Here is a 23,146-nt window from a genome sequence, read left to right as displayed (position 1 = left end):
CTCCCTTAGCTGGTGTCTCCCTGGGTCACATGCCACCCTAGTCCACTGTAAGCCCAGCCTAGCACTAGGAGTTGCCTAGGAATTGCAGTCCTTGTTTCCTAGACTGCCTTTTGAGTTTACCTAGGATGCCAGAGCATTTTGCCCACAGTGGCGAGCCTTGCTGAGAAACTCCAGTTCCAACCACTGGGTTGAGTGATTCCCCTCTGACTGGGGTTGGTGCAAATGTTCCTTCTATGCATGGGCACTAGCTGAGCCCAGCACAGCTGTATTGTCAACGGTGACAGGACAGCACTGAGTTCAATGTAAAGTCCCCCCAGTCACTGTGCTGTCCCTCCTGAAAGCGAAAAGTTTCTCTTTCCATGGTGCCTCATGGCTGCTGCTGGGGGATGGCGGAGGGGTGGCATTGGTGATTCAAGACTGTCTCTCCTGACCTCCTCAATGCCTCTTTTAGTAATATGAAGTTAAAACCAGGTACTGTGATTGCTTACCGGATTTTTGGTTCTTGTGACAGTACTTTTCTGTGTGTAGATATTAAAATATGGCTTTCCAGTGAGGAAGATGAATGGTGTAGGCTTCTATTCCACCATCTTGTTTCACCTCTCTTGGAGCATTTCAGATGTTGGATTTTCAGATTAGGGATGCTCAATAATGCAAATATACTAAAAGTCCAAAAAATTCTGAAATCCAAAACACTTCTAGTCCCAGCCATTTAAGATGAGGGATACTTAAAGTGTACGGTATCCAAACTGCATTTTCATCTAATAGTAACAGAATCTTTTTCCACCCCATCCTTTTTTGGGATAAAAGGGAAATAATGAGAATACTAACTTATGTTTTAATAATATTTAAAGTGCAGGGTTTTCTAAGTGTTTCTCCTTTGGAAATACAAGGATTTGCATATTGGGTAATAATTTCAGCTAGGTAAGTATCTAAATACAACATACTGTAGAGTTGATATTACATGATAGAATTAGTCGATTTCAGGATATTTTTTATTCATGTTTTTTGTTCTCCCTTAATTTAAAAAAAAGCTGATTTGTTAGAATTTATGCTTTGCTATTTGAATTGTGGTTTAAGCAATGTTTAATCATTGCATAAAAGAGACTTAATGAAGAATATTAGAATATTAAAGTAATTAAAATTAACACTAAAGGTATCTTAAGTCATTCTTGGAGTTGACAGCTAGGTAGCAGAGAGCATGAGAAAAAGCATTCAGGATCACCTAGGATATTTTGGTGTTTGGGGTCATGCCTAAAAAGTGGCATTTATCACTTCTGCCCAAATTTATTGTCCTGAACTCAATCTCGTGGCCCATCTAACAGGGGGCACTGGGTAAAGTGTGCCAGAAGGAAAATGAAAAACATTTAAGTACATAATGTAGTATCCACTTCAGAGTTTGTTGCTGCCACCAGGAGGTGATAGTTGTCAGTGTTTCTGCTAAGGAAATACGGTCAGTAATGATTCTGAATAATGGTTATGTAGCAGATGCCATTAAGTATTATTAATGGTTATATTAAAAAGCTGTCATTTGGGACTGGAATATGAAATTGGGTAGTACATATAATAACATATTTATTCTTAATGCTGATTAATAAGTTAAAATTACTTGGAAAATATTTAAAATACTTAGCGAAAAGATTGGTTATAAATATTTAGAACTTTTAAATAAATTCTATAATGTAGATAATTGGTATGCTAATCAAATAACATGTATATATTAAAGTACTTATTTTACCAAAGGTTTACTATATATACTTGGAGAAAATGGTTTTTTATAGAAAATCATTTTTTAAAATTTTTTTTACTAATTTATAGTATCTTAACCTTCGATTAGTCTGAATTTGTAATTATTACTTTGATATAAAGTATTGTACAGTAGATTTACAGTAAATTTGCAACTTAACGTTTGAGGAATAGTATTATAAATTTGCCTCTGTTTAAATGTAATGCAAAATAAACGGGAGAATTATGAGACAATATAATGTTCACTCCCATATACCATGTTTTCAGTGACTGTGCTCTTTTACAACTGCTGACTCTTATGACTTTAAAAGACATTTTTAACCTAAAATTGTGTATAATACGTTTGAAACATTATTTCTAAAACATTTCAATTTTTTTTCTTTTAGGCCTATGGCATGTCTGCGTTACCTTTAAATCTGATAAAAGGCACTAGAAGCGCTGCTTATGAACGTTTAGAAAACACTGAAGACATTGAAGAAGTAGAACAACACATTCAAACGATTAAATCAAAAGTGAGTTGATGTTTTGGTGTAATTGGGAAGCATAAAACTAGTTTGTCTTAGAACTGCTTTCTGATATGACTTAGACATTGTCAACCCCATAACTTTTTACATTGTTTGAATTTTTTGCAGCATATCTGGTACAGTTTGGCTGTGTCCCCACTTAAATCTTATCTTGAATTGTAGTTTCCAATAATTCCCCGTGTTGTGGGAGGGACCCAGTGGGAGGTAATTGAGTCATGGGGGCAGTTACCCTCATGCTATTCTCGTGATAGTGAGTGAGTTCTCATGAGGTCTGATGGCTTTATAAGGAGGCTTCCCCCTTTGGCACTTCTCCTTCCTGCCGCCATGTGAAGAAGGACGTGTTTGCTTCCCCTTCTGCCATGATTGTAAGTTTCCTGAGGCCTCCCAGCCATGCTGAACTGTGAGTCAATCAAACCTCTTTCCTTTATAAAGTACCCAGTCTCGAGTAGTTCTTTATAGCAGCATAAGAATGGACTAATACAGTATCCTTACAGAACCATTTCTATATTTTTAAAAATTTGTCTTCTGTGTAATGTAGGACACTAGCAATTTGAGAATTTCTATCATTGTTCTAACACTTAAAAAACAAAAGTTTTTCTTATGTATGATCAAGATCTTACTAGTTCTCAGGTATCATCATTTAATATATAATATATTTTACTATAATATTTATGTTCAAGTTTTATTTACTAGTTGAATAAGCTAAAGATTACATGTAACCCCTTGCCAATTAAACGTACTTTTAAAAATACTGTAAAAAGTTTTTCTTCCTCTGTCATCTTCAAGTAACAGATAAATCTTACTCAAAGATCATGGTAAAAAAATGGCAAGTCCTCTAAATTATTCTCCTAAGCTAGTATGATTCTGATAAATAAACCAGACAATAACAGCACACAAAAAAGAAAACCATATACCAGCTTTCTTATGAAAGTAGAAGCAAATATTTTAATACAAATAAAATATAAGTGGCCAGGTACGTACTGGTGGCTCACACCTGTAGTCCCAGATTGCTTGAGCTTAGGATTTTGGTACCAGCCTGGGCAATATGGCAAAACCCCATCTCTACAAAAAAAATACAAAAACTTAGCTAGGTGTCATGGCATGCCTGTAGTCCCAACTACTTGGGAGACTGAGTTGGGACGATCACTTGAGCCCAGGAAGTTGCGGCTGCAGTGATCCATGATCATGCTGCTGCACTCCAGCCTATCTGGATGATGGAGCAAGACCCTGTTTAAAAACAAACAAACAAAAAAAAAATAGCAATTCAAAACCTATGCTATAATAAGACAATATTTCATAATCATCAGATTAGGTTTATCTCAGAAATGCAAACATGATACATCAGAAAATACATTAAAGTAGTTTAATATATTGAGATTAAATGTGAAATATAAACATCTTAGTAGATGTCAGAGTATTTGCTAAAAGTTAATTTGTAGTTACATTTTTTAAAAAAATCTTTTCAAAATAAAGATAAGAAAATATGGAAAGGAAGCCTCTAATGAGCATAATACTTAATAGTGAAAGAATAGAAGCATTCCCATTAATGTCAAATATAGGAGTAATGTTAGTATCCTTGTTACTTTTAGCATATTTCTGGCAATCTGAGTCAGATAAGAAATAATTTAGCATTTACATATAAGCATGGAGAGGAGGGGGAGAAAAGGAAAATAACGTTTTTTGTTGGCAAATATCATCTACCATGATAATCTAAAATAATCAGCTGACAAACTAGTAGAACTAATAAGAGTTTATCACGGTGCCTAGATGTGAACATAAAAATCATTAATTAGTTGGAAGATGTAATAGAAAATAATCTCATTCACAATAGCCACAAACTGTAAAATAATAATATATGTCGAGAGCAACTCAATATATTTTTTAAAAATTCTTTGGACCTCTTTTAAATTTTTATCTGTGTCAAATTTTTATCAGAATTTGGGGATTAAATAGACTGTTTGTGAGTATATAAAATATACAACTTTTTAAAGAAAATTGAATGTTGTGACATGTGCCTGTACATATAAATACATACCTTTTAATAATTAAAGTTTAATGTAACAGTTTACCTCTAGGAAATTATCCTACTGAATTGTATGTACATGTTTGTACCCAGGTATATAAGGATGTTTATGGCACATTGTTAATGGCCCTCAACAAAAATTTAAAAAGGAAATAATCTGCATGTTCAAAATAAGTTGTTAAATCTAGATACCATCTTGTAATGTGCAATGATGAAAAGGAATGAGATATATTTATAAATCTATATGTAGCTTGAAGAATTATGTCATGTAAAATCAGACTATCTCAGTTCAAAATCCAGCTCTACTGATTGTGCACATAACATCTGTAGGCCTTTTTTTCTCATTTAATAAATGAATATAATACTATTATCTGCCTCAAAGAGTTATTCAGAAGATTTATGAAAAATAAATATAAAAAGAGAAGACCAGTTTTATGCACAAGAAAGGTGCTCAAGACACTTCTCAAAAGAAGACATACATGTGGCCAAACAATCATATGAAAAAAAGCTCAACATCACTGACCATTAGAGAAATGCAAATAAAAACCACAGTGAGATACCATCTCATACCAGTCAGAATGGCTGTTATTAAAAAGTCAAAAAATAACAGATGCCAGCAAGGTTGCTGAGAAAAGAGAACGCTTATACACTGTTGGTAGAAGTGCAAATTAGTTCAACCATTATGGAAAGTAGTATGGCGATTCCACAAAGAACTGAAAGTAGGACTACTATCCAACCCCAGCAATCCTATTAGTGGGTATATACCTAGAGGAATATAAAGCATTCTGCAATAAAGACACATGCACACAAATGTTCATTGCAGCACTATTCACAATAGCAAAGACATGGAATCTACCTAAATGCCCATCAATGGTAGACTGCATAAAGAAAATGTGTTATGTATACACCATGGAATAGTATGCAGCCATAAAAAATGAGATCATGTCCCTTGCAGGGACATGGAGGGAGCTGGAGGCCATTATCCTTAGCAAACTAACACATGAACAGAAAATCTAATACTGCATTTTCTCACAAATGGAAGCTAAATGATGAGAACACATGGACACATAGAGGGGAACAGTGCATACTAGGGCCCACTGGAGGGCAGAGGGTGGAAGGAGGGAGAAGATCAGGAGAAATAACTAACATATAATAAGAAATCATAAATACATTTGTATATGTGTACTTGTGTGTGTGTGTGTGTGTGTGTGTGTAAATAAACAGAAAATTTGCTGAAGGATATTTAACTGCTTAACAGTAAAAACCATAGGAAAGGGGAATGGTACTATGGTAATGGGAGACAGACAGTGTGAAGGGAAGCTTTCACGTTTTACTTTTTTTCTTAACCAGGGGTTTGTTATACCCTTTAACTACATTTTAACCTGTATAACTACATTTTTTTCTTTCAAATGAGGTGGATGTTCACTGCTGAGTTTACATCTTAGTATTTGTTTCTCTGATCAAAATTATTCTTATATTCGTTTAGTCAATTGGCAATGCAGAATGGAAATTCATCCCTCATTCCACTGAGGCATTCACCAAGTAGGCAGATAACTTGGGTTTGTTTCAAGCGGATCCTTAAATCAGTTTACTATTTTTTTTTTTCTAAAATAGTGAACGCCAGCATTGAGACAAAATTACCTCATTAGTAGTATCCTTTTAATACGATAATGGAAATTTTGGGGAAAATTGTTATGGTTGAGATATAAAGTGCCGAATCCTTCTCATACCACACACTTGAAGTATTGTTACCTGGATTTATCTTCTAGAAGGGAGTGTTCATTTTATTACTTTGATCTTCAGAAAATCCCTCTTAGTTTTCGTTTTCTGGGATCCAGTGATAATACCCAATGTACTTAGAGGAATGAAATATAGCCTGTAGTATGTAATGTGTGGTCTCTGGACTAGTAGCATCTGCATCTCCTGGAAATTTGGTAGAAATTCAAATTCTAGGCCCCACCCAAGACCTACAAAATCATATTCTCTGGGGATAGGGCCTAGATATCTGTATTTAACAAACTTTCGAAGTGATTCTTATGCATGAAGTTTGACAAGCAATAAGATAAGGCGTAGAAGAGGATGATTGGTTCCAGAAGATCATAGTGATGCCGATATGTAAAGAGATTGTTGTAACTGTGTAAATCTCTTTATTAAAGGTTACATAGGTATTATCTGCATTATAGTTATGATTTCAAATTGAGGCTGCACTAGGATATATGGGAAGAGCAATATGTTGTGTATCTGCTAGGAACCTATTTAAACCTTAATAGGAATATTAAAGACATTCTAATACCTAATGTATCTACACTTCAAAAATGTAATCCTATACAAATATTTTTCTTGTTCCTGCTGATAAAAACAATTTTATATTTTACCTTTTCTGTATTTAGTAGTTGTTTTATTTTTGTACCCAATTGAAGACAGGAGCAGGAGAGTTCATTGGGAAAGTGTATCTATGAGATATGATGAGAAAGGTACTGCTCATGGTTACAGCAAGTGTCAAGTAAGAATAGATGGAAATTAACTGTCAGATAGGTTGGCCAAAGAAAGCTTGACTCATTTGCCAAAGTACTTGGAAAACAAGGAAGTATCAGTTCTTAGCAATTGTTACAAAAACCTCTGCATGCCATCTGTGCTTGTGTTGCTTCATTCTGCTAGTATTTGAATTGGGCTGAGAAGCATCAGTTCAGGTAACATAACCACTTGACTAAAGAGAGGGAAGGGGCAGAGCCAAATATATTGAAATAAGTGATACAGTGAGTTTGGAGAGGAGGGAGAATCATTGAGCAAAGTACATAGTAGTTAACACTTCTTATCAAACATACTTTTTGTGAATGTTTTTACAAATGGTTCTCTCTCTCCACATAACTCTACCATGTATTGGGATCAAGAGGAAGGTAGGCATAAATGTACACACATCCACATTTTTATGCTGACCTTGGTTATCCTATGTTTATTGTCATATTGCAGTTGTCAGGTTTTTTTTAGTTTGTAAATTTGCCTAAAGAGTGTCCATCCTGAAAAGGTTTTGTCGCCTGATCTGCTAAATCTGCTGGGTACTTTATTAAGATGTTAATGGTAAAACTTTTATTTTGTTCTGTTATTTGCAGAGCCAAGATGGTCGACCTTTGCCAGCAAGAGATAAACGCGCCTTAAAACAATTTGAAGAAAGGTTACGAACACTAAAGAAGAGAGAGAGGCATTTAGAATTCATTGAAAACAGCTGGTGGACAAAATTTTGTGGCGCTCTGCGTCCCCTGAAGGTAAATGAAGTTTTTAAAAATTATGCTGTCACTCTTCTCCCAAGTTTATGTAGTACCTCTTGGAGAGATTGAGCTCTCCTTTTGAGGCATTACAGCGTGGTGCTTAAAATGATTTGGGGGTTTAATCTGGTTTTAAATCACAGCTCTCTTTGGTAATTTGGGTAAGGTGCATAACCTTTCTGAGCAACGTATTACAACAATTGTTGGGAAATTAAAATAAAAATATAGATAAGTATTACAATATGCTACTAGCATATTCTTCAAGTTTATACTTTCCTATAAATTGATCTGGGACTTAGAGCTTAGGAGCCTATGCTTTCTCCTAGTAGATTTACAGTTTCAGGTCTTATGTTAAGTGTTTAGTCTGTTTTGATTTGGTTTTTGTGTATGGTGTAAAATAAGGGCCCAGTTTCATTCTGCTGGTGTGTTCGTTTTTTCCAGCACTATGTTGGATTGACTATCCTTTCCTTAGTTTGTATTCATGGTACCCTTATCAAAAATAAATTGACTGGGTTTGTGGATTTATTTCTAGGCCCTCTATTCTTTTCTATTGGTTAGGTGTACATTTTTGTTTTCATGTCTTACCATACTGGTGTTTCCTCCCACTTATATGGAGATAAAATTGTTTCTTTTAAAACTGCACATAGTTAATTAATGCAATTTGGTGAGTTTAAACATACATATTCATTTATGTTGCTATCACCACATTCTGGGTAATGGGCATATCCATCACCTCCAATACTTTCTATGTTTTCCTTTGTTGCTGTTGTTGATTTGTTAACATTTAAAATGAGATCTATTCTTTCTAAAATTTTATATGCACCACATATTATTGTTGACTGTAGGCCCTCTCATGGCAGACCTCTGGAACTTATTCATCTTGTGTAACTGCATCTTTATATCCCTTAGATGACAACTCTTCTTCTGTCTTTTCTGCATTCCCTGGTAGCTACTATTCTAATTTCTATATCTATACTTTTTCCTATTTTAGGTGTCTCACGTAAGAATTGTGCAGTGTCTTTCTATGCCTGACTTATTTCACTTAGCATAATGTCTTTCAGGCACATCCATGTTGTCACAAATGAGAGGATTCTCTTATTTTTTCCAAGGCTGAATGATATTCCAATTATGTATGTGTGACATTTTGTTTATGAATTTATCTATTTGTATGGGTTGTTAAAACTGTGAGAAACAAAATGACTTTAATCTAAAAAAAAGAACAGGAACTCTGACTGACAGTAATAGAATTTGCCTCATTGTTAGATTATGTTTCTGAAAGTATGTTAAAGATATTATTTGACATGGAAAATTATTATTTTCTTTTTTTGGAAACCATTGTTTGCCAGCCTTGAATTCTTGGGACTATGGTACTTAAACCTAATTACCTAGAATGAATTAAGATCATTTTAATATGGCTCAGACTAAAAAGTAACAAAAACTGTTGGCCACAGACTTCCAAATATGCTCGTTGTATATCTGGAAGCATTTCAAACACCAGACCTTTGTATACAATAGCATACAAGTTGTAATTCAGAAAATTCAGTCAGTGGACTAACTTGAAGTTAGGCAAAATGAAGCTAGAAAGTGGGTTTGGGCTAAATTTTCAAAGAAGTGGCTCAACATGGACAGATAGAGGGGAACACCACGCTCTGGGGCCTTTCAGAGGGTGGAGGGTGGGAGGAAGGAGAGGATCAGGCAAAATAACTAATAGATTCCTTGCTTAGTACCTGGGTGATGAAATAATCTGTACAACAACCCCCATGACGCAAGTTTACCTATGTAACAAACCTGCGCATCTACCCGTGAACTTAAATGTTAAAAAAAGAAAAAGAAATGGTTCAAAGAACCATTCAAAGATGAGTCAGTCAGGTTCACTTTGGGTGCTGCTTTCTCCACCTTTTATAATTAGAAAGAAATGCACTAACTGCTTACCCTAAAAAGCCCCTGGTTTGAAAGAGATTTTTAAAAATATACCATAATCAGTTAATTTTTCTATATAATCACTTTTTAAATCTTCTGTTAGAATAAATTTTTAAAAAATTCACCCCAGTGTTTTTTACCCCCAGGTGATTTGTCTTCATAGCACTGAAAGTATGACGAAACTCTCTCCAGCTTTATTTTAATCCTAAATTGTTTTTAGGTTTTTATAAATATTTGTAATCTGGTCTCTAACATCAGCTGCCTTCTTTTATATATGCTATGTTCCATTTCACCAAACATATGTTTAGAAGGATTTTCAAATCAACTTTACTAAGTGTACAGATTGGTTTTGCCCAATATAGATAGATAGGACATCCACGTCACTCGAAAAATCTACCTCGTGCCCTCTCTTGCTCCCCTGAGCTCAGACTTTAGGTAACTATCGATGTCCTTTCTATCATTAGAGGTCAGTTTTATGTGTTCTGGAATTTTAAATAAATGGAATCATAGAGTGTACAATCTTTTGTCTGATGGCTTCTTTGGCATAGCACAGTTTTTGAGATTTGCTCATGTTATTATTTAATACTTTTTTTTTGCCCAGTGGTTTATTCAGTTTTATTTTTTTTTTTTTTTTTTTTTTTTTTTGTAAATTATCCAAAGCTCTCTTTATTGCTTTGACTTCTCGATGGATCTTTTTCTTTTTTTTTTTTTTTTTTTTTTTTTTTTTTACCGTCTTAGGATTCTTTTTTTTTTTTATTATTATTATTATTATTATTATACTTTAGGTTTTATGGTACATGTGCACAATGTGCAGGTAAGTTACATATGTATACATGTGCCATGCTGGTGCGCTGCACCCACCAACTCGTCATCTAGCATTAGGTATATCTCCCAATGCTATCCCTCCCCCCTCCCCCCACCCCACAACAGTCCCCAGAGTGTGATGTTCCCCTTCCTGTGTCCATGTGTTCTCATTGTTCAATTCCCACCTATGAGTGAGAATATGCGGTGTTTGGTTTTTTGTTCTTGCGATAGTTTACTGAGAATGATGATTTCCAGTTTCATCCATGTCCCTACAAAGGACGTGAACTCATCATTTTTTATGGCTGCATAGTATTCCATGGTGTATATGTGCCACATTTTCTTAATCCAGTCTATCATTGTTGGACATTTGGGTTGGTTCCAAGTCTTTGCTATTGTGAATAATGCCGCAATAAACATACGTGTGCATGTGTCTTTATAGCAGCATGATTTATAGTCCTTTGGGTATATACCCAGTAATGGGATGGCTGGGTCGAATGGAATTTCTAGTTCTAGATCCCTGAGGAATCGCCACACTGACTTCCACAAGGGTTGAACTAGTTTACAGTCCCACCAACAGTGTAAAAGTGTTCCTATTTCTCCACATCCTCTCCAGCACCTGTTGTTTCCTGACTTTTTAATGACTGCCATTCTAACTGGTGTGAGATGGTATCTCATTGTGGTTTTAATTAGGAAAAGAGGAAGTCAAATTGTCCCTGTTTGCAGATGACATGATAGTATATCTAGAAAACCCCATTGTCTCAGCCCAAAATCTCCTTAAGCTGATAAGCAACTTCAGCAAAGTCTCAGGATACAAAATCAATGTGCAAAAATCACAAGCATTCTTATACATCAATAACAGACAAACAGAGAGCCAAATCATGAGTGAACTCCCATTCACAATTGCTTCAAAGAGAATAAAATACCTAGGAATCCAACTTACAAGGGATGTGAAAGACCTCTTCAAGGAGAACTACAAACCACTGCTCAAGGAAATAAAAGAGGATACAAACAAATGGAAGAAGATTCCATGCTCATGGGTAGGAAGAATCAATATCATGAAAATGGCCATCCTTCCCAAGGTAATTTACAGATTCAATGCCATCCCCATCAAACTACCAATGACTTTCTTCACAGAATTGGAAAAAACTACTTTAAAGTTCATATTCAGTTTTATTGTTCAGTAGTATTACAGTGTGTGTCTGTATCACAATTTGTTTATTCACTCACCCCTGTTAGTGGAAATTTGGGTTGTTTCTGGTTTGAGACTATAATGAATAATGCTAATATGAACATTTTTGTACAAATCTTTGTGTAGATGTGCTTTCATTCATTTCTTTTGGACAAATACTTGAGTGGAATTTTTGGATTTAACGTTTAATATGTTTAACTTTATAAGAAACCGCCGAAGTGTTTTCCAAAAGGGTTACAACCATTTCGCATTCCCACAGCAATAAGAGATTGCCCATTGTTTCACATTCTTGTCAACTCTTATGTAGTGTCTGTAAGAGTTATTCTTATGAGTGTGCAGTAGCATCTCACAGTTTTGCTTTGCATTTCATTGGTGACTAAATGATATTTAGCATCTTTTTGTATGCTTATTGGCTATTTTCTGTAAAATGTGTGTTTAAATCTCTTGGCCATTTTCTAAATTAGGGTTTTCTATTATGAGTGAGATACAAGCGTTCATTATATAGTCTGGATCTAGCACTTTGTCAAATATATTATTGTATCGTCTCCTAGTTCGTGGCAAGTTTTCTTTATGTTTTTGGTTTCTTAACACTGTAATTCAGATGTTTCTTAAATTTTGATGAATTCTAATTTATATGTCTATTTTTGGTTCATATTTTTGTGTCCTCAGAAATGTTTGTCTATCCTAAGGTAACAAACATTTTCTTCTAGAAATTGTGTAGATTCGCATCTTATGCTTGGGATCATGACCCCATGTAAGTTACTTTTGTGCTATGGTATGACTTAAGGGTTAAGGTTCATTTTATTTTCTATGTGGATATCCAATTGTTCCAGCATAATTTTTTTTCAAGACTATCCTTTGCTCATTGACTTTCCTTGGAAGTTTTGTCAAATAAATTGATTGTAGTGTAAGTGTGGGTCTATTTCTGGAATCTCTATTCTACTCATCAATCTATATGTCTTTATGCTAATACTTGGTTAACAGAGCTTTATAATCTGCCATTAAATTAGGTAGTATAAATTATTCAGTTTTATTTTCCTTTTTCAAAATCATTTTGGCTTTGCCAAATCCTTCACATTTTCATATAAATTTAAGAATCAATTTATAATTCCACAAAACATCCACTAGGATATCTATTGGGATTACTTTCACTCTTATAGATAAATTTGGGGGAGAATTGATATATTCTATCCATGAACACGATATCTATTTATTTACATCTTAAATTTCTCTCGGGAATGTTTTGTAGTGTTCAAAGTAGAGGTCTTAAAAATATCTTGATAAATTTACCTCTAAGTATTTTTTATAGTCTTGCAAATTATGTTTTTTAATTTTAGTTTTTAATATTTGTTGTTAGTATGTAGAAATTTGTCTTTGTATCTTACTCTTATATCCTGCAACCTGGTTGAATTATTAGTTCTAGTACCTTCATTGTAGATTCCTTAGGAGGTTTTCTTTTGTACATGATCATATCAGCTGCTAAAAGACAGTTTTACTTCTTCCTTATAAGATTTGTAATTGCTTTTATTTTTTACTTTTCTAATTTCACTGGCTGAAACCTCCAGTACAGTTATTCTTTTTGTTAGTAAATGTGTCATTTCTGAATATTGATCTAAATTTTTACCCATCTTTCCATGTCTGGTCCTAAGTTAGGAATAGGGTAATAGGCATGCCTGAAGGAATCTCTAGGGGTACAAACTGATCGTTATGTAATTGAGGGTTTAACGTGTATTATGATGAGATAAACACTGCTTTTTTTCCTTAAATGAGATATGAAAGTTGTTGTTCATTTATCTCTGTGTTTGTCTACAATTGGTGTAATTCAGAAATAGCCAAATTTTCATTTAATGTTTCTTTTCTTTTTTTTTTTTTTTGAGATGGAGTTTTGCTCTTGTTGCCCAGGCTGGAGTCCAATGGCGCAATCGCGGCTCACCACAAGCTCTGCCTCCCAGGTTCAAGCAATTCTCCTGCCTCAGCCTCCTAAGTAGCTGGGATTACAGACATGTGCCACCACACCTGGCTAATTTTGTATTTTTAGTAGAGACGGGGTTTCTCCATGTTGGTCAGGCTGGTCTGGAACTCCTGACCTCAGGCGATCTGCCCGCCTCAGCCTCCCAAAGTGCTGGGATTACAGGCATGAGCCACCGCGCCCAGCTCATTTAGTGTTTCTTAAACATTAACATTCAAGTCAAACTAGAGGAAGAAAGTGGATCTAGGTCCACTTGCCCTTCTATACAGCTCTTTCTGTGTATACTGAAGGTAATTTAAGACCTTTGAGAAATTCCTGACATTAAATTTCTTAGAAGTTATGTTCTATCTCAAAATTTTGTGCCAGTGCTACCTTATATTCTCTACTATAATTGATGTTTGTCTTATTATGAAATGAATTAAATTTAAATTTTTGCAAATGTAAAAAAATTTTACAATTTTTAAAATTAGTAGAGGATTTTTTTTTTCGTTCCCATGAAGATGCCTGTTGATCTTGTGATTGCCATGCATTTCCCTAGCATATACATAACTTATTTCAGAAGCATAGGCTTTGTGGTCACCTAATCCTGGGTTTCAGTCCTTGCTGTGCTCCTCACCAACTCTGTAACTTCTTAGTTAAGCTTTTTGAACCTCACTTGTCTCATTCTTAAAATGGAATTATATACCTACCTTATTTTGTTGTGGGAATTAAATGAAATAATGTATGCAGTGCAGTTCCTTTTGATGTAAACAGCTCAGAAAATTGCAGCTGCTGCTGTTATAGTTCTATATGTAGGATTTTTCAAGTTCTTAAATCCTACCATGGAAATGAAGGGAGATTAGTTTTGTGCTGAAGACAATTATAAAAATAAGCACCTAATTAGAATAAGTTAATAGCTCTTTAAAACAGCCTTTATATATAATATTGAACACATTTCTAAGCATACAGTCTGATGTTCATTAAATACTTGAATAAACTCTTCCCTGACAGAAGAGTATACTTTGAGCTTATACAGCTAATTGGCCTGGGTAACTTATAGATCATTAGGTTTTAAATGTAACTTGAGATTTTACTATATATACTTCTTATGCTTATACAGAAAATTATAAATTCATGTTTGTAATTACATTGCATATATTTTTTAGATTTTTTTTATTGTGGTAAAATATATATGCCTCAATCTATGATTTGGAATGTTTTTAGGTGTATATTCAATAGCAGTAAGTACATTCACAATGTTGTGCAACCATCATCACTATTCATTTTCTGATCTTTTTCAAATGGAAACAATGTATTTATTAAACGGTAATTCTCCATTCCCTAGTGATTTCTCTTCTGCTCTCCATCAGTTTGCCTATTCTAGGTACCTAGAGTAAAGAACACAGGAAATATAACATACACAAAATTATATAACAGTAAGATATTATTGAGACTAAATATGTCCATAATATCAACAAATGTGAATAGACCTAACTCACCATTAGAAGAAAATTTTTATTTTCTTTACAAAGAAGATAGATCCAATGTATGCTATTTAAAAGAGACACACCTAAAACAGTAGTTCAAAAAGACTAAAAATAAATGGGTGTTTAAAGACATACTAGACAAATGGAAACAATAAGGAAACAATGATCCTGTTAGACAAAACAGAATTCAAGCCAAAATACACCAATTGTAACAAAGAAGGACACATTTTGTAGTAGATACAGTGCATTTTTCTTCACCTAATGATGCCCTCATCCAGGAAACCTGTGACATTAAGTGGCAAAGGAACCTTACAGATGTAATTAAGGTTATAAACCTTAAGTACAAAGATTATCCTGGGTTATTCAGGTGAGCTCAGTCTAATAACATGAACCCTTAAAAGCAGAGAACTTTCTGGACTAGAGTCAGAAAGAAGTGATAAAGGGTACATCAAAGATATTCAAAGTGCGAGAATGACTTCACTTGCCATGACTGGTTTGAAGATGGAGGGGGAAATGTGACGAGGAATGCAGGCAGCCTTAAGAAACGGAGAGATGTTCCCAAATGATAGTCAACAAAGAAAGGAAAACTCCAACTCTACAACCTTAAGGAACTGAATGCCAGCCAACAATCTGAAAGAGCATGAAAGTATTTCTTTCCCAGAGTCTCCAGAAGGGAACAGCCCTACTCTTGGTTTTGGGCCTGTGAGACCTCAAGCAGAGAATCCACTGAGCTGCACTGTGCACAGACAGCTGACCCACAGAAACTGAGATAATAAGTAGATGCTGTTTCAGGCCACTAAGTTTGTGGTGGTGTGTCATTGGCAGCAGTAGAAAATTTATACACTTTTTAATATGAAAAGCCACAATTTAGAATGAAGATATAATAACTGTGGATATCTATGTAACAGTTAACACAGCAGCCACCTTTATGAAAGCAAAAACTATGGGAGATTCCAGAAGATAGAGATTGAAATATAATAGTAATAGGAGATTAACTATATATAGTAATAGGAGATTAACTATATATATAACTGAAATATAATAGTAATAGGAGCATACTCAGGGTAAAACATTTCAAGTGGATGAAATAGAGTAAGAATATAGAAGACCTAATAATCAGTAAGGTATAACTTACAACTTTTAAACTTTACATCTAGATAATAGAAAATAACCTTTTCTCCCAATGCACAGGGAACACAAAAGTTGATCATATTATCAATTGTATCCTGAAGAAAGTATCAGGAAGTTTCAAACAGTAGATATATTACAAAGAACTTTTCTCTGATTGCAGTGCGTTAAAACTAGAAACTGTAACAAATCAATAGACTAACATACTTTTCACTTGAAAATTAACCTTATATTCAGCAACTTTTGAGTGAAAAGAAAGGGGAAATAAATTACAGAATTTCTAAAAGTTAATGATAATTGAAACATATTAGAATCTGTGGGGTACCTTTAAAATAGAGATCAGTCCCTGGTGTGATTCTGTCCTATGCGGCTGTTCTCTTGAGCAGTGGTTGTTTATCTCCATCTACCTTCTCTCTCACCTAAGTGTGTGCCACCACCTGATGGAAGATTCGATGGACACGGACATAAGCCCCTGGAGGCCCCAAAACTATCTCTTTGGTTGTGAACTACAGGCTGACAAAGATTATCACTTTAAGGTGGATAATGATGAAAATGAGCACTAGTTATCTTTAAGAACGGTCAGTTTAGGGGCTGATGCAAAAGATGAATTACACGTTGTTGAAGCAGAGGCAGTGTATTACGAATAACTGGCAACTTTGAAAATGTCTGTACAGCCAACAATTTTCCTTAGGGGCTTTGAAATAACACCACCAGTGGTCTTACGGTTGAAGTGTGGTTCAGGGCCAGTGCATATTAGTGAACAACATTTAGTAGCAGTGGAGGAAGATGCAGTCAGTAGATGAAGAGGAGGAGGATGTGAAACTCTTAAGTATATCTGGAAAGTGGTCTGCCCCTGGAGGTGGTAGCAAGTTTCCACAGAAAAAAATAAAACTTGCTGCTGATGAAGATGATGATGATGATGATGATAATGATGATGATGATAATGATGATTTTGATAATGAGGAAACTGAAGAAAAAGCACCAGTGAAGAAATCTATACGAGGTACTCCAGCCAAAAATGCACAAAAGTCAAATCAGAATGGAAAAGACTCAAAACCATCATCAACACCAAGATCAAACGGGTAAGAATCCTTCAAAAAACAGGAAAAATCTCCTAAAATACCAAAAGGACCTAGTTCTGTAGAAGACATTAAAGCAAAAATGCAAGCAAGTATAGAAAAAGGTGGTTCTCTTTCCAAAGTGGAAGCCAAGTTCATCAATTATATAAAGAATTGCTTCCGGATGACTGACCAGGAGGCTATTCAAGATCTCTGGCAGTTGAGGAAGTCTCTAAGAAAATAGTTTAAACAATTTGTTAAATTTTTTCTGTCTTACTTCGTTTCTGTAACAGTTGATATCTGCCTGTCCTTTTTATAATGCAGGGTGGGAACTTTCCCTACCGTGTTTGATAAATGTTGTCCAGGCTCCGTTGCCAATAATGTGTTGTCCAAAATGCCTGTTTAGTTTTTAAAGACGGAACTCCACCCTTTGCTTGGTTTTAAGTATGTATGGAATGTTATGATAGGACATAGTAGTAGTGGTGGTCAGACATGGAAATGGTGGGGAGACAAAAATATACATGTGAAATAAAAGTCAGTATTTTAATAAAGTTAAAAAAAAAAACAGAGAAATTCATAGCCTGAAACACACTTACCAGTAAAAGTAGAAAAAAAAAAAAAAAAAAGAACAAATGTCCAATCCCAAAAAAGCTAGCAGAAGAACAAAAGGAATCACACAGAAGAAAATAGATAAAAGCAGAAAGCAGTGAGGTAGGGAGAAGAAAAACAGATGAATTACAACAGTCCCTCTATATCTGCAGATTCTGCATTTGCAGATTCAACCACCCATGGATTGAAAATAGAGTCCTAATTTAGTACTAATAAAGTAATGATTTCTGCATATGCGTATGTTTTAATTAATAGACAGACCACTACCTAACTTCATTAAAAGGAACCAGGGCTGCTTGGAGAAATATCTGATTCTAGGACTGTGGCTGGGAAAGCACTTAATAAGCTTGGAACATCTGATGCCAGAAAGTAAGAAGTGTTTAGAGAATAGTGGTGGTATAATAAAAGAAACCAGTTTGTAGGCGCTCCTATTGCCTAAATCTGGGACCATCTAGGTATCAAAATAATGGTAATAACAGATGATAACTAATTGAATAAAATAATTTATAAGTCTGTATTGACATAAGTAAAGTAAATACAGTAGTAAATGATGGGGAAGGGAAAGCTTTTCCCTACAGTAGAATTCCAACAAATAAATATAGAAGCAATTAGAAAACCAGCATTTGACAAATACCACAGAAAAAAATTATTGTTTCTGGGAAGAGGCATCAGTGGATACTAAACTTGAAGTTAAAAGTTTGGTGAGAACAAGATTTTGCATATTCTGAAAGTATCTCACCACAAAACATATTAATTACAGAGGGGGAAATAATAATTGTACAATGGAGAAACCTGACTGAAACCACCTTACCACATGATTTAAGTTAAGCTCATCAGTAATGGGGCAAATAGACATGACTGTGCCACTTGATATGATGTATTGAGAAGGACTCAACACTTTTCTGCCTCTGTCATTTCTGCAAAAAAGCGTAATCTAAATATAATCATGAGAAAATAGGCAATCCAAATTAAGAGACATTCTACAAATTAACTTCCCTGGACTCTACAAAATGTCAAGGTTATGAAAGACCTCGTTCAAGAGAAATTGATATATAATAATTAAGACTTGTTCAAAAGAGAATGATAAAGTAAGGTAACATGTTAAAATTTGGAGAATATGAGTGAAGGGTATAGTAGAATTCTTTGTATTGTTTTTGCGTGTCTTATTCCATTTTTATTGATGTTACCTCAATAGTTTGATTTTTATTTCAAAATTGGCATTATAGCTACAGTATAATATGTAGCATTTAGTTCAACCCAATGTGGTCATCACTGATACGATTTTGTAACTGCTAATATAAGTTCTAGTATTTAAGTATGTATAGTTTTCTTGGTCTTTATAAAATATTTATATTTTTTACATTTGTTCTGTGTTCTGTTAAGTCACTGATTAAGCAGTCTAACTCTGGGTCAGTCATCTCTACAGATTTGGAAGATAGCTAAGAGGGTTTTTTTTTTTTTAATTTTTTTAATTTTTTTTTTTTTTGCCAAATGGATACCAAAGGGAGGGAATCTTAACTTCAAATGCCGTTTCTATATCGTGTTCTCCTACTACTAATTGGCATTTCATAGTTATACTGCTACAAACTATTTTTTGTTAACAGCTATTAGGAAGGAAGGTTTTTCACTTGAGAATCCTAAGTATAAGTCTGTGTTGCCTTTCAGTTCACCACAGTACCAAATATAGATGCCTGAATCTAGTAGAAAAAAAAGTATAACTCCTTTATACCCTCTACTAATGAACATTTGTTACTATAAAGGAGTCACTTCAAAATCTTTTGCAATGAAACCCTTTTTAAATAATGAATTCTCTTGTGGAATCCTAGCATGAAAAATAGTACATGCAATATCACTCTGTTTTCAAGAGTTGACTATAGCCTTCTTGGTCCCCTCTAGTTGTTAACTCTCTCCTTCCCATTGAGCCCCAAAGGCACCCTGCCATAACTGAAGAATTCCCCAGAGCACTGGTCTAAAATTACTTGCAAAAATCATCTTTTAAGGCTAGGTAGGTTCATGTGTTACTTCTTTTATTCTCTCAGGATTCTAAAATTTACTTCAACAGTCATGTGAAATAAGATGAAAAAATCTCCCTACCATTCATAATTTCATAACATTCATTGATCTATTTATATCAGTTCCAGTTAAAGGAGGAGCCCAACACACTTAACTGTGCTTACTGGGACTCTTCTTTTTGGGTCTGGTCTTGACAACTGTTTAGCCCAGTTGTCCCCGGAACTTGGGGAAGATTTCGGGGGAAAAAGAGCTTAGGTTTTTGCTAACATAGATTTCAACTCTTTTATATTCTGAAACTTTTCATTAGAGACTCAGTTATAATATTTTTCTTCCTCTTTTTCTACCATCTTTAATATAAAGTTCATACAATTGGGAGAAGTATGTTCCACTACTTACAGTGCTTAGGACATTTTTTCCACAGAAACATTGTTTTACAATTTTTTCAGCGTTGTTAGTACTCTGTTTCAGGAATAGTATCACTTGTATAGGCTTTTATGGATTGTAATATAATTTAACCACTATATATATCATTTATATATATTATTACTTCTATGGGAAAATGTTCTAAATTTTCTATTTTAACTAACAGGGTAATATAACCTGCGTTTCATGGTTTTGGGGTGTGTGTTTGTGTGTCTGTGTGTTAGTCATAATGTACTTTTCAGTCTCATTTCAGTGTAGTAGAATAAAAACTTTGTATTTGGTCTAACAAAGAGTTTCATTTGTTTACTTATTAGTGAAGACTTTTCAAATGCTTTGTCTCTTTTATGTACATGTTCTCAATCAAATAGTCTCATAATGAAAATTCAGGTATAAATGCCTGGAATTGTATACTAAGTTAAAATGTATCTTAGATTGTTTTTGTTAGATCATTGTCATATTCTAGCAACTCATATTGAATATAATGGTTTTGTGCTTTTAATATCAACTTTTAGAACTATATTTTAATGAATGTATTTTTGCTTTTAGATCGTCTGGGGAATATTTTTCATCTTAGTTGCATTGCTGTTTGTAATTTCTCTCTTCTTGTCAAAGTAAGTACAGTAGACACATTTTCTAAAGCACTTACACAAATTCTGTGATAATATACATTTTGTTGCTGAATGCCATTAGTGTAGGCTATTCATCTTAAGTAGCTTTTTTACTTGAAGTGTTCTATAGCATTAACTCAAAGAATGGCTAAAACATCCAATAATAAAGTGTTTCTTTATTCTCTATCAATTGAACAATAGCTGTGAGATATTTAAGTGAGGTTTAATTTGTTATCCATTGTTTTCTTTGACTCAGGTGTATTTGCATGCTTAAATTATATTTTTTCTAAATTTGATGAAAATTTGATAGTATAACATAAGTTTCATTCTTTATATTTTTTTTTTAGTTTAGATAAAGCTCTTCATTCAGCTGGAATAGATTCTGGTTTCATAATTTTTGGAGCTAACCTGAGTAATCCACTGAATATGCTTTTGCCTTTACTACAAACAGTAAGTAAAATATCAGTCATTTTATACTGTAGCTGCTACAGTATAAAATGCTAGAGTCTAGAAAACATTCTGACATCCTGTTGCACATAAAATTATTATGCTAAAAACCTATGAATAGTTTGACATATGCTTATATTATTTTCTAGTTTTACTTTTTATTTGCCTGTAATTTATACATTGACATGTTGCTTTAAATATCATATTGATATATTCCTGGACTTTTATGTTATACATAATTTGACTTGGGATATATTACATAACATGAGGTGACCGTCTCCAAATTATTTTTGGTATTAATATTTAATCAAGTCTTTTATCTCATAGATAAATGCAATTTTAGTTTAATTTGCTTTACTATTTTTCTTAAGATAATGGTATTAAAAATTTTGGTAATAGTTTGGTACTTGTTTGTTTTTTGAGGATTTTTTTTTTAAACACAGTAGCCTAATCCAAATCAAGGTTGATATTGTAAACATTTGCCAAATGGGAATAATGAAGTTTTTAGTTTATTTTATATGACTGTTAGCGTGCTTATAGTTTATATGTTAAATTTAATTTCATCTTTTTTTTTTTTTCAGGTTTTCCCTCTTGATTATATTCTTATAACAATTATTATTATGTACTTTATTTTTACTTCAATGGCAGGAATTCGAAATATTGGCATATGGTTCTTTTGGATTAGAGTAAGTATATATTACAGTATTATTTTTTTCTCATCATTTTATGTGTAATCTCCATAATTACAAATTATCTTAGATTTAGAATATAGTAGCTGTATCTTTATACCACAAGTGAGAGAAATACTAGCCTTTTCACTTCATGTTGACATAAAAGTACTTTTTATCTAGAGCCGTGGTTCTTAAACGGGTGATTTTGCCTCCCTGGAAACATTTGGCAATATCTAGAGATATTTTTAGTTGTTATAATTGGGGAATGCTAGTGGCATGTAGTGGGTAGGGGCCAGAGATTCTATTAAAAATCCTGTAGTGCATAGGGCAGACTTACCTAGCCTAAAATGTCAATAGTTCCATGGTTGAGAAACCCTGGTCCAAAAGTTATATTATTTCTTAGTAGAAACACATTTGAATATAATAGATACACTGAAACTCAAAAGATAGCCCTCCCTATTAGTAAAGATTACCATATCATTGGTTATTTTCTTCAAATGCCTATTTTGAGATAAATTAACAATTTTAAAATGAAGCTATATCAGGTAGACACTACTTCCAGCTGTGGGTAAAAGAGAACTCAGTTAAATAGTGGTTTGAACTAATGAAAGATTTCTTGCTATGGAAAAAAAGAATCTAGTATTGCTTCAGTAGCTCAAAAAGTCAGATCCAATATCTCTGTAATTCTTTGAGTATCTCTGTCGTGATTGTAGTGTGGCTGCTGCAGTTCCTTTTATCCTGTTCATATTCTGTGAAGAAAAAGGTACTTAGGAGAAAGGGGTATACAATTATATCAATAAAACAAGACTTTTACGGAAATCCCTAACAGACTTCTGCTTTCCTTTTCGTGTTTAATATTTTATCACATGGCCACTACTGGCTGTGAAAGAACCTGGGAAATGTAAATTTATGAATGATCTTACTGTCATCCCATCTAGAACTGGAGTCTGTACTACAATAGTACAATTGTAGTGTACTACAATCTAGTAATAAAACAGGGAGGTGATACCTAAGTTGCTAAAATAAAAGCATTTGCTATGCTATTGAAATGAAGCAAGTTACCTGGTTCCTTATATTTCAGTTACCATGTGTTTTCATTTCCCTTTAGTACAGATAAATGTGAAAAGCTCTTTAGTAAGATTATCAGAGTTTTTCATAAACTAATTTTTATAGCAAAGTATAAGGATGTCACAGTATTTCATAGAAATAGATGTTTATAAACACATGACATTGTCTGTTCTTATGCAGTATTATAAAAAATTATATAAAACCATAGTGTATTACCGTT

At 33.9% G+C, this 23,146-nt stretch overlaps 1 protein-coding gene and 1 pseudogene across 1 annotated transcript in view; both read left to right on the top strand.

The window, feature by feature from the left end:
• LMBRD1 (LMBR1 domain containing 1) overlaps positions 1–23,146 on the top strand; it is a 128,372-nt gene that overhangs the window by 81,541 nt on the left and 23,685 nt on the right. The window contains exons 8-12 of the mRNA XM_024248421.3: positions 2,130–2,255; positions 7,401–7,553; positions 20,679–20,743; positions 21,088–21,190; positions 21,769–21,873. Of these exons, the coding sequence (XP_024104189.1) occupies positions 2,130–2,255; positions 7,401–7,553; positions 20,679–20,743; positions 21,088–21,190; positions 21,769–21,873 (552 nt within the window). The remainder of the gene's footprint in view (positions 1–2,129; positions 2,256–7,400; positions 7,554–20,678; positions 20,744–21,087; positions 21,191–21,768; positions 21,874–23,146) is intronic.
• On the top strand, positions 14,082–20,644 carry LOC129059972 (nucleophosmin-like; annotated as a pseudogene).

Source organism: Pongo abelii, chromosome 5, assembly GCF_028885655.2.
Source record: "Pongo abelii isolate AG06213 chromosome 5, NHGRI_mPonAbe1-v2.0_pri, whole genome shotgun sequence".
Taxonomy (NCBI): domain Eukaryota; kingdom Metazoa; phylum Chordata; class Mammalia; order Primates; family Hominidae; genus Pongo; species Pongo abelii.
This window is presented reverse-complemented; position numbering and strand designations above follow the sequence as displayed.